Source organism: Varanus komodoensis, unplaced genomic scaffold (genome assembly GCF_004798865.1).
Source record: "Varanus komodoensis strain SLA01 unplaced genomic scaffold, ASM479886v1 scaffold5, whole genome shotgun sequence".
Classification (NCBI taxonomy): Eukaryota; Metazoa; Chordata; class Lepidosauria; order Squamata; family Varanidae; genus Varanus; species Varanus komodoensis.
Window position 1 is genome coordinate 15,312,825 of NW_025336087.1, and position 15,737 is coordinate 15,328,561.

General features: G+C 37.9%; 1 protein-coding gene across 9 annotated transcripts in view; it reads right to left on the reverse strand.

Moving 5' to 3' along the window:
• SSBP2 (single stranded DNA binding protein 2) overlaps positions 1-15,737 on the reverse strand; it is a 189,867-nt gene that overhangs the window by 51,828 nt on the left and 122,302 nt on the right. For 6 of the 9 annotated variants that reach the window (XM_044446621.1, XM_044446622.1, XM_044446630.1 and 3 more), the window contains one exon: positions 14,308-14,397. The exons of the other annotated variants lie outside the window; for them this stretch is intronic. In XM_044446621.1, coding sequence (XP_044302556.1) covers positions 14,308-14,397 — 90 coding nt within the window. The remainder of the gene's footprint in view (positions 1-14,307; positions 14,398-15,737) is intronic. 9 annotated transcript variants of the gene reach the window in all.

The window sequence follows — 15,737 nt, forward strand, 5'->3', positions numbered from 1 at the left end:
AATAACCCAAGCTGCAGCAATGTGGGTCAATCACTGGAGGCCCCAAGATATGATTAGGCATATTATGGGTTGTGATCTCTTCCTCCCCTCTTGGTCCCCCCATGTGTATTGCACAGGACACTACCGAAGGATCCCAATTTTTCTCTCCTTCCTGTTATGAGCCCATTTGGGCTTGCCATGGCTTCACTTCATTGATTAGTTTTTCCCCAGGCTACTGATAGAATCCTCCCCTAAGCTATTCCTTTAAAGTTTTGCAGTGTACCATACAGGGGCTGCTTGTGGTCATCCACCATTTTTTTTATCCACCCATCATTTTGTAGTTTTTTAAATTGATGCTTTTTCACAGCTGTGGTCAACCACAGTTACATCTGAGTAGAACTCGGGAATCTTGTGTGGATGATGAGTATGGGCAAAATACCTGCTGGCAAAGTACCTATCTCCTGTGTCTGCTGCAGCCCCTTGGGGTGCAGGTAGGTAGAGCTTCCATTTTGAAGCATTTGACAAGTGCTAGAAGCCATCTGTCATGTGTCAAGTCCAGAGATAGCCTTGTTTGCAGGAGGGTACCTCAATAAGTCTCTTTCTCAGGGATATTTTTTTAGAGTCTCTGTCATGGTTCCATAAGTTTTGCAACTGTTCCTTCAGTTCTAGCATCTCAGGAATGTGCAAAATTTGCAGGGATGCCTTTGGTAGAGTTGTGAGGGTGGCTTGCAAACAAAACGTAAGCCACCCTGACAAAATCATTGCCTATTTGGACAACACGGTGAGTTACCCAGACTCAGGCACAGTCATTCCCACTGTGTACTGAATTTTTATCCTAATTATAGTAATCTTTTATAAATGTGCATATTTTCATAAGTTAGCATGTACACATTTTTGTTCTCTTTTCTTCTGATGGAAGTCTTATTTTTCAGTTATGCATGTCTGGCTATCCTAGCTTTGTTGGATGGGTTCAAATGTCACAGTAAACTAGAATGTTGAGACTTTTAGCTTACATTGCCAGTGTGGCATAGTGGTTAGAAGTGTGGGACTGGGGCTCAGGTAATCTTGGTTCTAGTCCCTACTCAGACATGAAACCAGTTGGGTGACATTGAACTAATCACAGACTCTCAGTCCAAGCAACCTCATTGGGTTGTTGTTGTGGGGATAAGATTGACAGCAGGAGAAGAATGATATAAACTGCTTTGCATTAATTTTAAGAAAAAAGCAGGATATAAATCTGATAAATACAGTGCATGAGTAAGCATGTTATTATATGCTGCTTGATTACTTCTGCTTAATTTCTTACACCATGCTTTATTTACCATTATATTTGAACAGGGATTCCTGGCTTCTTCCTATCAGAACAAGCCAAAATAATCACTAGAGTTTGTTCTTATTAGCTTTCTAAAATGGTTTGCAAATCAGTGTACTAAGTCCTTATATACTTGCTTGTCTACAATCCAAGAGTCTTGATAGAAAATTATGTTTATCATGTTTTAACTTTTACCATGCAATATTGCTCTCATGCTCTTGTATCCTCTCCTTGTCTTTTCAGGCTCTCCATATCATTTCCCCCTTAATGGGTCAAACATAACCCCATCCCTCTCAGCATAGAGTAGAGCATGAAGTTAGAGTTTTCAACTACCTTTATTATATATAGAAAGGAGAGTAAATGTTTGATTGTCAGTGAGGTGCTCTTAAGTGTAATTAGAAATAGATATTTACAATACTTCATTCTGTTAGCAAAACAAGTTGGGGAATGCATTTGCCACTGGTTATGCTGGTTATACATTTCCACAACATTTTTTGAACTAAACTGATGGAGCACATGATTAAAAGAAAGTAACTCTAGTTATGAATGAGGATATGAGAATTAATGTACTTGTGGGAAATATTAGGAATATGACCTTGCAGCTAGGAGGACAGAGTTCGAGTTAGATAAATATTAAAATAGTTCCACTTCATAAATAAGTTGTGTGAACTATTATCCTATAAGGCTCAGTTAAGATACAAGATTAAGTAGACTCAAACCTAAATAAAGTCTATTCATTTGATAAAATCTGATAACAAAATGTATGGCCATTTTATTACTATATGTTGTTCAAATTTCATGTTAATCCCAAGAATAAAAAAAGGTAAAGGTTTCCCCATGACATTAAAGTCCAGTCATGTCTGATTCTAGGGGGTGGTGTTCATCTCCATTTCTTAGCCATGGGAGCCAGCGTTTGTCCGCAGACAGTCTCTGTGGTCATGTGGCCAGCATGACTAAACACCAAAATGCATGGAATGCTGTTACCTTGCCACCAAAGTCATACCTTTTTATCTACTTGCATTTGTATGCTTTCTAACTGCAAGGTTGGCAGGAGAATCCCAAGAATAAACTGCACCATAATATGCATATTATACATTATACTGCATCAGTAACAACAGTGTCACAATGTTATAATAGTCAACATACAATAGGAAATAAGGATGACCCAAACTGTCTTTATGTTGTTTTTATTCTTCCTTTACTGTATTGCAAATAAGATTAACTCTGCTCCAACACAATTCAATATATCAGTTAAGAGAAAAATAAGATGTAATAGCCACTAGATGGCATGATAATCTTACACACTTCAGATATTTATTTTCACAAAGCTTTCCCTAAGAACAGAATATAAAATATGATTTGAACCTGGCTGTCAATGCATCTTTTCTTATCTTATGGGTATATTGTTATATCAGCAGTCATAGCAACTTACCATTTACTAACTCACCTATATAAATGAGTATAACTAATTTGACAATGTATAGTACTATAATCTGCCCAAAAAGAGTACATTAAAATGGTACATAACAAAGTAATCACACAAATACCAATGTTTTACATTTTATATTTTAAAATCATCTCCTTTTCACAACATGAATCTTCATTAGTCACAAGCAGAAGTAATTTACCACTTGTTCATTATTTGCTTATAAGTGAACTTCTTTTTGGAAAAAGTGGTACCTCCCAGAACATTAGGAGTTAACTGCCTTACAGCATTTCCCAAGCGACTTAGGTATGAACTCTGTTCTATTCTCTGCATGACTTCCCTTGTGGGGGAAAAATCTACAAGCTGGATCCAAAGCACTATGGGCAATGTTCAACTCATGCATAGGAGTCATTCAGTTCCTGTTTCCAGAAGCAGCCCACTACAGCCTCATCCTACTCATTCACAGGTCCCTAAAAAGGCATAGTATTGTCACCAGAAGTAAATATTGCCTTCTTCTCCATTCATCCCCCCACCCCGTGTGTGTGTGTAAGAAAGAGAGAGAGAGAGAGAGAGAATATCTATTTCCTATTTTCCAAGATGGGTAAAATCTAGGAATTACAATGAATAAAGTCTGAAAAAAGAAATATGATAGAACATTTATATATTTTTACATTCAACTGCTGCCACAGAGTGGGCCTAATGCCAAGAAGACAGATACTGTCTAGCAGCATGCAGAAATGGGAGCAAAGGAAGTCCATAAATGCACAGTTTTAATTCTGAATAGGTAGATTTATTAGGAAACAAAACCAAGGATCCTATTCTGTACTCTTATCTGTGAGGATTCCTGGTATGCACAACTATAATGTAGCCCTGAGTAACCTTCAGGAAAAATGCACAGTGCAAGCCAATTGAGTATTTTTCAGAAGTATTCTCCATCAATTTTAATTTTGCCAGTTCCATTAACTTTAACTATTTCTATTCTGCCCTATGTTACACAGAATTTAGCAATATTATTCACCAAGAGAGTACCATCCCAGGTATTTCTACAGTATTCTTTAAGAATGTCCTCTGTTTAAAGCAAAGCTCTTTTTCAGCTGGTAAGGAATTGACAACTCTGCTTAGCAGCAAGGAGTGGCTGCATTTGCTGCTGTGCCCAAGGTCTCTGTGTCTGGCAATGACTTCCATTAATAATATCATGCACTATTGTGCTGCAGCAGCCAATAAAGCTTCATGTTGGAAGCATTGTGATAGTACCTGCTGACATATTTGTAGATACATCACTAAGGGGTGATTGATGAAGATTCTTGTACCAAATCAGAGAACATATATATAGGCACTTACAATTGGACATCACAATTTCATTGCAGGATCATACACAACAATCAATTGATGGACACTGGAAGATGGAAATCCTTAATGAGTCAAACTCTGGGCATGATTTTTGAATTTGAGATTCTAAATAAATAGAAGGGTAGTGTTGGTTAGTCCTAATTCTTCCTTATATTTCTATACTTATCAGGTTTTCTATTTGTTTCTCTTTTTAGAACAACCTACGGTGTAATCCTTCCCATGTTTACTTAGAAGTAAATTCCATTGAGTTGAATGGGGATTATTTCCCTGTGAGTTTAGGAATGTAGCCCTTGCCATTTAAATAATCCATGCACTATATCTACTACATTTATATTACTATATATTCAGTGTGATAGATGCAACCACAAACTTCTCCTTTCCAAGGTGAAACCACTCCTGCTTGTGCCACTTAGTATCAGTGTGGAAGTTGTCCATATTCTATCCCATTGCCAGCTCGCCCTCTCCCAACTAGGCATGAAGTTCCAAACAGAAGGCAAAAGCCAAATGTAGGATCATGGGAAGCAGAGAAGTCATATGGAAATATTATACATTGATTACACTTAGTCGCCTTGTGAAGTACAGAAGTGCAGGATGTAGAAAGATGCTGTGGTTAATTTAATACCAGCAGTGACCACGTGTCTCCATGCTGTTTTACTTGTATAATTGTAAACAAATTTTACATTCACATTATGAGCCTGTAGCTTTTTCAGAAAGAAGCATATTCTGTGAAGCACACTTAGATTTTCTTCCTGTGCAGCACATTTGAATGGAACCCTAAATGTTGTAGTTACTCATTATATGAGCTGCTGTCTCTATGCAGCTCTGTCACTTGTAGGTAAAACATTATGAAAAAAAATAATGGCAATAAAATATATGCTACCTAGAAGTATTAGGATTATTCTTTTTGACAGATGATTTGGCTTGCTGCCATGATCCAGAAGGTCACCTGTACAAGTCTCCCAATACTTGCACAAATGATGTGCATAATTAGCTATGTGAAATAGAATCCTACAAAGAGCAGCTATTTCCTTTGCAATGGAACCATAGGTAAGGAAAATCATATTATAGCAAAGTTCTGTTCTGCATGCACAGAAATGTGCAAAGAAAACTCTAAATATTTGCTACAGAAACATACTGCACAGTTTCTACCATATGCTTAAAATACACACTGAGTATGTACACCACTAGACAACCTGTGCAAATTAGATGGGCAACCTAGAACAGATATCACACAGGTTGGCAGTGGCATATTGTAGTATGCTGCCAACCATGTGTTGACACTTAAGCACAACATTTTTATTGTGGAAACTCTAAAGAGCTTCTGAGGATTCTTATTGTTTCTGAAACTCTCTTGAGGCATCACTTTATGCCTCTCATGGAGATCACAAGAATTTTAATTCATGTACATGATGGCAGCCCCTTCTGAGAAGCCATTAATTGTCCAGGAAACATCATTTCCTAGTTTCTCTGCCAATAAAATTACTGACTTAGAAATACATCTCTGGAATTATTTCTTATAAGCAAGCTTTGTCCCTTTATGGTGGCCAATGCCTTGTTAATACTGATACAACTTTCCCATTAATTGATTATCCTTTCAATACTATTACACATCTACCTTTCTGCTTATTGTCTTGTCTGGCACAGTTTCCCAAACAGAATGAGTGTACAGCTTTATAGCCTAGCTGGCATACAGATCAATATACTGAGGAAAGCAGAAGACAACATATTAAGATAATAGACTGCTGCATGTTACAGGATGACAAACAAGGTTTCTTTAGATTCAGCAAGGAACAGCCAGTGTATTCAGATATGCAATTTAAACTGGTTAGGAGACAAAAGTTTTGTAGAAATGTGCATAGAGAATGAATCATACCTAGTGTGAAAACAGTTTCAATTGTGTAAATGGTGGTAGGAAAGACAAAAATTCCAAAAATCAATTTAAAGTAAGAACTTGTGATTAAGATACTACTCACACACATCTTTTCAGGTACGTAAGCTAGTACTCTATGGTATAGCAGGTACACATCACTCCCCCATACCCAAAGTAATGCATGACTAATGCCCTCTGCACAGAAGCCCATGCATACAAGGGTCCAATTCATAAGATCTCACCCACACATACTTTTTGAAAGGGGAAGAACACTGTGAATCAGACTTTACATCTAAATGCATCTATTAAAAACCATTCAATCTCTGGCTTCCCAATATTCAATACTCAAGCTGGTGTGTATTCCTCTGCATGCGCCAGCTTCTTCTTCACATGACTCTATGATGTATGAAAAAGATGACAGTGGAGTCCCTGTCAAGCTGCCCATTAACCAGAACTAAGAACTGGAGTTCTAGAGTAATCCTGATATTAAATGAAAAGGAGTTATAGTTTACTAAGGAGTTACAATACTATGGGAAAGGGCTCTTAGCTCAGTTGCATAGCATGAAGTACTAGGTTCAGTTTCCACCATCTTCTAGATAGAAAAGCAGTGGTGCAGCCAGGTCATTTTAGAACAGGGGTGTTCAACCCGTGGCCCGAGAGTTGCATGTGGCGCAGGATGACTTTGAATGTGGCCCAAAACAGAATCGTAAATTTACTTAAAACATTATGGGATATTTTTGCAATTTTTTTTTGTAACTTGATTGTGCAGTTCACGAGCATGAACTTTGTAGATGACGTCATGTTGCTATGTCATGTAAAATAAAAGTATGTATGATGCTCTCACTATTTGTACACATGCATGGCTTCAGTTTAATGGTGGTGTGCAGTTTCCAGTGTGTTATCTTTCAAGCGCAGACAGTCGAATTGACACCATCAGATGTTACATGTGCTCATGGTAACTTGGCAAGTGAAACGCAACCATTATCAATAATATTTTAACCTACCGTTGCAAACAATTTTATACATTTTGACATGTTGGCTAAACACAATACTGTGAACAATGAAAAATATGCAGCCTTGCTTTCTGATTTGATACAAGAATTTAGGGCGTTCAATGTATTCTCGGTATCGGGTTGATTTGCTATTGATGTGGGTAATTTAATTATTTCATTAGCTAATGACACTACCTGAGGGTATACATGCAAAATTTCAAATAAGTATGATCATTAGTTCCCTAGTAATCCTCAGTGAAAGATGACCATGATGACTGATGCAACAATGTTGAAGAAAATCGAGCACCGCGCTGTGATTTCCTTACAAAACAAGGAAAAAGTCAAAAAATCATTCACAAAGAGATGGTGGCCGTTTACCAAGACTCTGCACCTTCATTATCTACTGTTCAAAAGTGGTCAAGTGAATTTAAAAGGGGCAGAGAAAGCACTGAAGACAACCCTTGCTCGGGTGGGCCGGTTACTGCCACTATGAAAGAAAATGTGAAAAAAATGGAGAAACTTGTATTGGAAGGTGCCCGAATAAAAATAAAAATGTTAGCAAAGATGACAAACCTATCCGTTGGTACCATATTTACTATTTTCATGACCATCTTAACCTTTCAAAGGTCTGCAAGATGGGTGCTGCGAATGCTCATGGCACCTCAGAAACAAGTGTGAGTGCTGTAGGGAGTTTTTAGAGCTCTGTGGTAAAGATCCATCGAGTATTTTCGACCAGATTTTTACTGGAGATGAAACTTGGGTTCATCACTATGACCCTGAAAGTAAGCAGGAGTCCATGCAGTGGCATAAAAAAGGTGCTGACCTTCCGAAGAAATTCAAAGTTACTCCATCAGCCGGAAAAATCATGGCCACAGTGTTTTGGGACTCAAAGAGGAAAAAGGTGAAACCATAAATGCAGCATCTTACACAACCAATCTGCATAATTTAAGAGAAACAATTAAAGAAAAAAGGCGGGGAAAACTGACTGCAGGTGTGTTGCTTCTTCACGACAATGTGCCCGTTCACATGGCGCGTGTTTCAAAGGCTGCTGTGCGAGACTGTGGTTTCAAAGAAATAAACCACCCACCCTATAGCCTAGACCTGGCCCCCAGTGACTACTACCTATTCCTGAATTTAAAAAAAGATCTTCATGGAAAGCAATTTTCCAAAGTTTAAGTGCTCAAGGCGGCAATTAACACACATTTTTTAGACAAGGAGGAAGGGTATTTTTTATAGGGAATTGAAAAGTTAATTTCTAGATGTAACAAGTACATTGAAGTTATGGGGGATTACATTGAAAAATAAAAATTATTTCAATTTATTATTCCTTTTTCTTCATGCTGATACCGAGAATACATTGAACGCCCCTCATAAAAACAGATTTCATGATTTCCAGGAAAATAATCACCATTTTGTATATTTGCGACTCAATTTTCAGTCAACATAAATATGTTACCTGGCAATTTTCAACTGGAATGCACAAAGCAGCAATCTGACATTCAACTTAAAGAAAAAAATGATCATGGACTTTTATAGGTCCTGTCTTCCAAGAGACAGATATCCCTCGCTTCACAAGACAATTCATGTCTTTGCTTTTTGAAAGCACCTACATTTGTGAGCAACTAAAAGTCAAATAGAACCAAAATATCTGATGAGCACCTTGAGAACTCACTGAGAATTTCGACTACTTCCATCGAACCAGATAGTGATGCATTAGTTTCTCAAATACAATATCAAATATCCTACTAGTTTTATGTTACCCTCTTTTCTGTGTGACGATTTTAAAAGACTCTCTGAATGGGTCGCTGCATAATTAGGATGATTATATGAGGGTTTTTTTTTTACTTATCTGTGGTGGCAGATATCATGAAAATTATGCACAGACCCTTTTTTCCCCCTCATCAGCTTTCGTTACTATTTGTGTATTTAATGTGCAGCCCAAGACAATTCTTCTTCTTCCAATGTGGCCCAGAGAAGCCAAAAGGTTGGACACCCCTGTTTTAGAATTGTATACTCTCTCCCCTTTTGCTAATGCATTGCTTCAATTTAAACACACACAACTAACTTTTTTCTCTCTTTCCCCTACTATCTAAAAACTGCTTTTACATCCCCAATATGCTGAAAAAAGAGAGAAAGATACTTATATCATGACTAGACAAATAAAATAGTTTCCTTCTACTGACCTCATGTAAAACAATTCATTTGGGAATAAGCACCGTTCTGTTGGGGGAAAGGATTTTTAAAGCAAAAATAAAATGGCATTTGTAACCAGGAAAGACCCAATTAAGTGCTGTTCCATATAGAATGTTTTTAGAAATAAAAAAGAAAGTTGCAGCAAGCAGTTTTAGCCTCAGTGGCTAAAGCACGCTGGGCTTCCTATATGCCTGTTTCCATCATCTGCTGTTCTCTGCATAGACCAGAGGCCTCCAGTGCAGTGCCTGTGTGTGCTGAGTGCCTGTGAAGAGGACCCCCATGTTGCATCCATTAAACTTTTTATTTCATTTTTATTGTTTTAATATATATATAGACACATGTGTTTGGATATATCCATACCAATGAATACATACAAAATACATACAAAACCTGCTAGCAATTACACATAGGATTCAACAAGAGCAGACCAAATATCTAATAAATATCCATTAGTGGCAGTACCCTAATTAGGCATTTTGTAGTAGTGCACCCTAGCAGTTTCTCAAATTGCCAAATCTATATGCCCATGAGTCCAAAAAGGCTGGGACTATTTGAGAATTATCTAGATTTCAGGCACACAGACTTTAACCTTGAGATCCAGCTTTAACTGAAGAGCAAGATATACATGTTAACCACCACAAGACCCCTTCCCGAAACCCTATGCCTAGATAATACTGAATTAGTTAGACTTGCCTGGCTCTATATAAGGCAGCTTCCTCATGTTCATATTCAGCTTTTTAATCTAAATTGTTGCAGGTATTCCCTCACAAATTCTTCCTCTGATTTTACTGACTTACTCATCAACTGACATCCTTTTTTGCAGCATTGATGATGAGACGCCACCTTTGAATTTTAGTATGGATTGTGGAGCCACAGTTTACTATCAATTATAAGAAGAGACAGGAAACAGAGAAATAAGGAGGAATGCTTCCTCAATATTTCATTTAATTGTTGGCTAAGAAAAGTTAATGATGGATTTCTCTGAACATCACAAATAATTTGTATCAGAATTTAGACACAGAAAAGCCAGGATATTATCAAGAGATGTCATCAAGAAAACACACACACAAATGTAAATAAGCTATTGATAACCTGAATACTAAGCCTACAACCTTATGCATGTTTATTTAAAGCAAGTACCACTGAAAAAATTGGGACTTACTTTCAAATGTACATATGTAAGATACTGCTGCAAATGGCCAGAATGTTTTTGAAGAAAGGACTTAAGGTTACTTGGAAACTAAGAAATTCTCCATGAGATAGAATGTAAATGCTTAGTTGGTCAAGTCAGTCATATAAATAATTTGAGAACTGAATGCACTGAGGATATGAAATAGTTAAATAAATTGGCTCAGTTATTTATTCTAAATCCTAGTGCTTGTAATACCTTGCTACACCCTGTTGTTCAGTAAGAACCTCGCATTGGGACCTGGCTTGCATGGCGAAACAGCTCACTGAGGACTAATTGATCCACAGTGGCCGCTGCATTGTGTCAGGTACCTGTGGGAGCTATTTTTGCATGGTGCCCACGAGTGCCTAACTTGTGTTAGTTGTGCTGAATGTACCCAGATTACATTGGTTGTTTGAGGCTTAGAAAACCCTCAAATAAAAGCTAGGTTGCTTTAGAGTTATTTAAGAGTTGTCTAAGTTCAGACTATGCCATCTGAGCTCACACAAAATGGACAAGCCATGGCATAGCTGCTCTGCAAAAATGGCAGGTGCCCCACATGACACAACCACCATGTTGGGTCAATTAACAATGAACTATCATGAACTCTACAAACCAGACTATTAAGTCATGCATTGCATTTTTCAGAGATCAGATACTTTTCCATGCTTTTCTTTTACATAGAATAACAGTCTTTTAACTCAATCTGTCTGACCATTAACTACGGTTCCATTTTGGCAGGCTATAAGAATTAAGTTAAAAATTCAATGCAGTTGAAATCTAATGATAATTTTTATCAATATGCCTTGTTATGTATCTCATACAAGCTAAAATGGTAGGAGTAGAGCCTTTCAAGCAGCCTTCTTTGTTGCCTGCTTTCTTGTGAATGAAGGGCAGAACCATATAAACTTTATTAGCATTCAAGTAAAGAAGGGGGAGGCAGAGGAAATGGATCCTATAAACCTCAATGCACAACTGAATACGTAAGCTTCTGGTTAACTAAACTGGATGTACTACCAAGGCCCTAAGATGAAAATTTTGTGTGGTAGAAAAATTTTGGAAAAAATCCTGAAATGACACATGTGTCATCATAACCCAGACACTATTTATGACAAAATTATTATAATACTTGTTACAGTGTATAGATTGTTATAGTTTTTAAAATAATTTTGAGATTTACAAAGTTGCCTTATCAGTTAAGTCATTAAAATGAATCTGTAAGAGTCTCATTTTTATTTTTTAATAGCAACCTGACCTAACCCCTATCATAGTTCCCCATTACATAGAGTTCTATTCTCATTTGAGTAAATGCAAATAGAACTTCCTTTCAGAGCTTGCCAATTCAATAAGGCAAAGTCTGAGCTGAGAAAAATTGGGGCAGTGCACCTGGAGATGCAGGAGGAGGAGACATTCCACTGCTCCATTCACTTTCAACCTTCATGTGTTCAGATGAATACCTGAACAGGATGTTTGTCTCCCCAAGAAATATGTTGGTCTTAATCACATTTTTACTAGATTTTGGAGATGACCTTCTTTGTTGTTTTCATTTTTAAAGGATTCTTTTATTATGAATTTAATCCTGAAAAACTTCATTTTCCATCTATCTACAGAAGAGCACACAATGGATAGGTTCACATGATAGATTAAGCTACTCTATGAATAAGCTACACCTGATAGATTATTGAGTTCACTATTGATTTTTTTCTTCCCTTGTCCTCCAGCTGGTATTTCCATTGCTATTCCTTGGAGAACCTGCCTTGTCTTCCCCTACCTCCTCCAATCACTATCTTTTTATCTGCTGCAATTTATTTTTGAAGCCTTGAAAATGTATATTTTGCTTCTTGAAGTTAGTTAGGAAGGGGGAGATACAAACATGCTCCCAACTTTTGGGGATCCTTTTCAGAGCACTTACCCTGGAAAGTTCACTTCTACTAGTCCCTCCAAAACCTCTGAAAATGGGGGCAACAATATCTCCCCTTCCTGGATTTGCTGCAGATTTAGGAAAGTGTTGAAAAGGTTGAGGATACTAAGAACTCGTCAGTTCAACACTTAAAAACTAAAACAGCCATTCTGATGAACTGGGGCTTTGGAGATCTGCATCCAGTCCCTACTCAGCTGTGAATCTTACTTAGACAGCTGCTAACTTACCCTGACCTAACAGGGTTGTTGTTATGAAGATACATACAGAGAACCTTGTAAGCCCTTGGGTTCCTTACAAGAGAAAAGAGGTAAGTTATGAATGTATTATAACAACCAGGGGATTGCACTGCTAAGTTAGGACACTTGTCCCTACCCAATTTTGGGTGCACCTGGTCTCCTCATATTTTCCCCTTTTCATTTGACAACTAGCACCTGGACATGGGAAACAGGAGTTTTGCCTTATCAGTCTTCTTCCTACTGCACTCTGCAGTTTCCTGTGATGGGTGAAGTAGTCAAAGAAATTAACCAGTAAGGATTACCCATATTGGATAACTCTAAATGTGGTCTCATGCACATGCAAAAGAGTGACATTCACCATCACCATCATCATAGGCATGTCATGAGCGGAGCTGGCTAGAGCCGGGGTCAGACTACATGGCCTGGGAGGACCCTTCTGACTCGCTCTGTTTCCATGTTTCTATGATAATGCACACTTGTGTACATTTTTAAAAGGTGGCAAACCCAGAACAACTGCTCCAAGGGCATCTATGGAAGAGCTCACTGGCAGCATGAGCAAGATCACAAAGAGAGGTAGGGGAGGTTGCCTCTCTTGCTGAGTGACTTGCTAGTAAATCTCTGCAACCCAGATCCTGCTGATCCGAACTGAATGACAGAACAAAGCACTGGGGGTGAAGCAAACCTTAGAGCAAGCCACAGGTTGTAAGTATGGCTTCTTGCTTCAAAATAAATCAGCCTGTGGTAAGCAGTCTGCATTTTGATGACAACACACTGTGGCTAGTTACCCACAAACAGTTGCCATGCTGTGCAAACTGGGTCAATTGCTGTGAGTAGTTCTACATCTTCAACATCGTTCAAGAAAGTAATGCCATCAGTGGTCTCTTCATACTAGCATTTCTCTCCTTTTACCCGTCAGGATAAGACACAATGTGAAACAACTCCACTTTCCTTTCTGCTGCTAGAATGTAATATGTCAATATATGAACTTTTCATTTTGCTCCATTGAAGAATATTTCTTTGTAAAAAGCCAACACATCCATTAGGTTGGCTTCATATTCTATCTTTCAGCAACTTCTACTACAATGCTATGCATGTCTACTCAGAAATAAATTCCACTGGGATTTACTGCCAAGTAAGTGCATATAGGATTGCAGCCTTAATATTTTTTTCAGTTATCTGAGCATCATCAGACAGTAGCTTTCATCTTCCATTCAAGTAGGTGCAGCAAGTTCTTGAACAAATGAATACTGTTTCTAGAACCTGTTTTATGCCTCTGGGTTAACAAGGCAGCCAACATTTGGGAAAACCAAGAGGAAACCTGTCTTCAAAGAGCCTCCAGGAATACATATAACACCTTGAAGGTTTCAGACTCAACATTGCTAGTTTGAATTTGTGTAACACAAATACACTACTTTTTTCACAGCACTGCTAACCTTTAAAGTATCAGAATTATGAAGTTTCAAGTAGATAGACTATCTTGATAAGGCAACATAAGGAACTCATTCCTTATGTTAGTATACAAAATATAGTATAGAAATAGAATAGAAATATAGTATAGAAAATACAGCCTCACCTGTAGCATAAGACAAACCAACTGCTGCACATCTAACGTGCTATCATAGATTATTTTGAATATACACTGCTTCACAATTTCCCATTCCTAATGTAAAACAACACAAATTTGTCTTCTCTTGATAAGTCTCTCCTAATTCCCCACCCCATTCAAATTGTGCTTAAATATTATGCATTTTATACATGGTAGAAATTGACTTGGTACCTTCTTGTGGCAGTGCCAAATAATGCTATCAACCCATTTCTAAAACCTAAAATTCCTATAATCATAATTTTTTTTCTGAATACCTGAAAAAACCCCGGTGGTACAGGACCTACTGGCATGCCATCTCCTGGGGGAATGTTTCCTAGCACTGGACTGGGAGCTGCTGCAGCGCTCTGAAAAGAACAAAGGAAAAATACACCTTTGTCATTGCACAATAGGCATAAAATATTTCTTTATTAAGTTTATATGCCACCCAAAATAACCTCAGAATGACTCACACAATAAAAAAACAAAATAAAACCAAAACGCTACTTTGACCATACCATGGCAATGCAGAAAGTAACTCTCTCTGCATGACATTTTTTGTTCTCTCCATTGTAAATCATTAGTGTCCATTTCAAAATACACAAGTGATATATGGAAGGCAAACTTAGAGAACAAGTATCTTATAATTCTCTTAGCTTTACTAAAGGGCAATATTTGTATGTGATTCTATTACAATTTGGTCCAAATGTTAGCTTCTCTACAGGATAAGAACATGTGCTAACTAAAGCAGCCAATATTAAAAGAATGCTATCAAGAAAAAAATTCAGAATTCAGCACCTTTCAGGACCCAATTAGACAAACATGTGAGATCCATGGTTGGATCTTCTACATCCCTTTCTTTATTCAAAAACAGCTGCAGTAAGGAAACTGGTACCCATATAATCTCCAGCCCAGTAGTAGCAGCAGCTTTCATGAGAGGGGTGTTAAATTGGAGGGGAGAGAGCGGGAAGGCAGGGAGAGGGAGAAGGAAAGGGAGAGCTGATGCACATGCTATAGTGAGCCATGTTGGAGAACAAGCACCCTGAATTGGTTGTTTGCTTACCAACCCATATCGTTCGCAACAGAAATTGGGCACCCAGTGGCTTGGTGTGATTTCTTCCTTCCCTCAGCAATCCAACCTGTCCCCTGAAGGTATCTCCAGTGCCCTTTGCATGACAACACTTCTTGCCTCCTTCTTCCTATGGTAAGAAACTTTCTGAATGCTACCACTTTTGATTGCACTCATTACATGTGCCACTTTGGGGAGGGGGCTCAGAAGTATAGAATTACAGTCATATTTTTTTCCCCCAGGTGATTTGTGAGTGCATAAAAGCAGAGCGTCATCTATCTTCTATGTTTAGTCTCCCCTTGTCAGATTATTTTATTGTACCATTATAGGTTCAAAAAAAATACCCATTCCAATGTGGCCTACTCTACTACAGTGAAGTAAATTGCATATAGGAAATCAGTAAGGAAACACTGCACATAGGCTAACTGTGCACCCTTGCAAAGACAGAGAGAAAATAATAGAAAGTACAAATTCATTTGAGCACTTTAGAAGCCTTGAAAAAGAAAAAGGAACAAAGTACTCTGAAAAGGCGCAACAAATTAGGGGTGGGGTGCGCAATAACTTCCACTTAACAATATCATCTTGCTATTAAGCCTTAAACTGATATTTGACACTATGCTCCCTGCTTTCAACACTTCC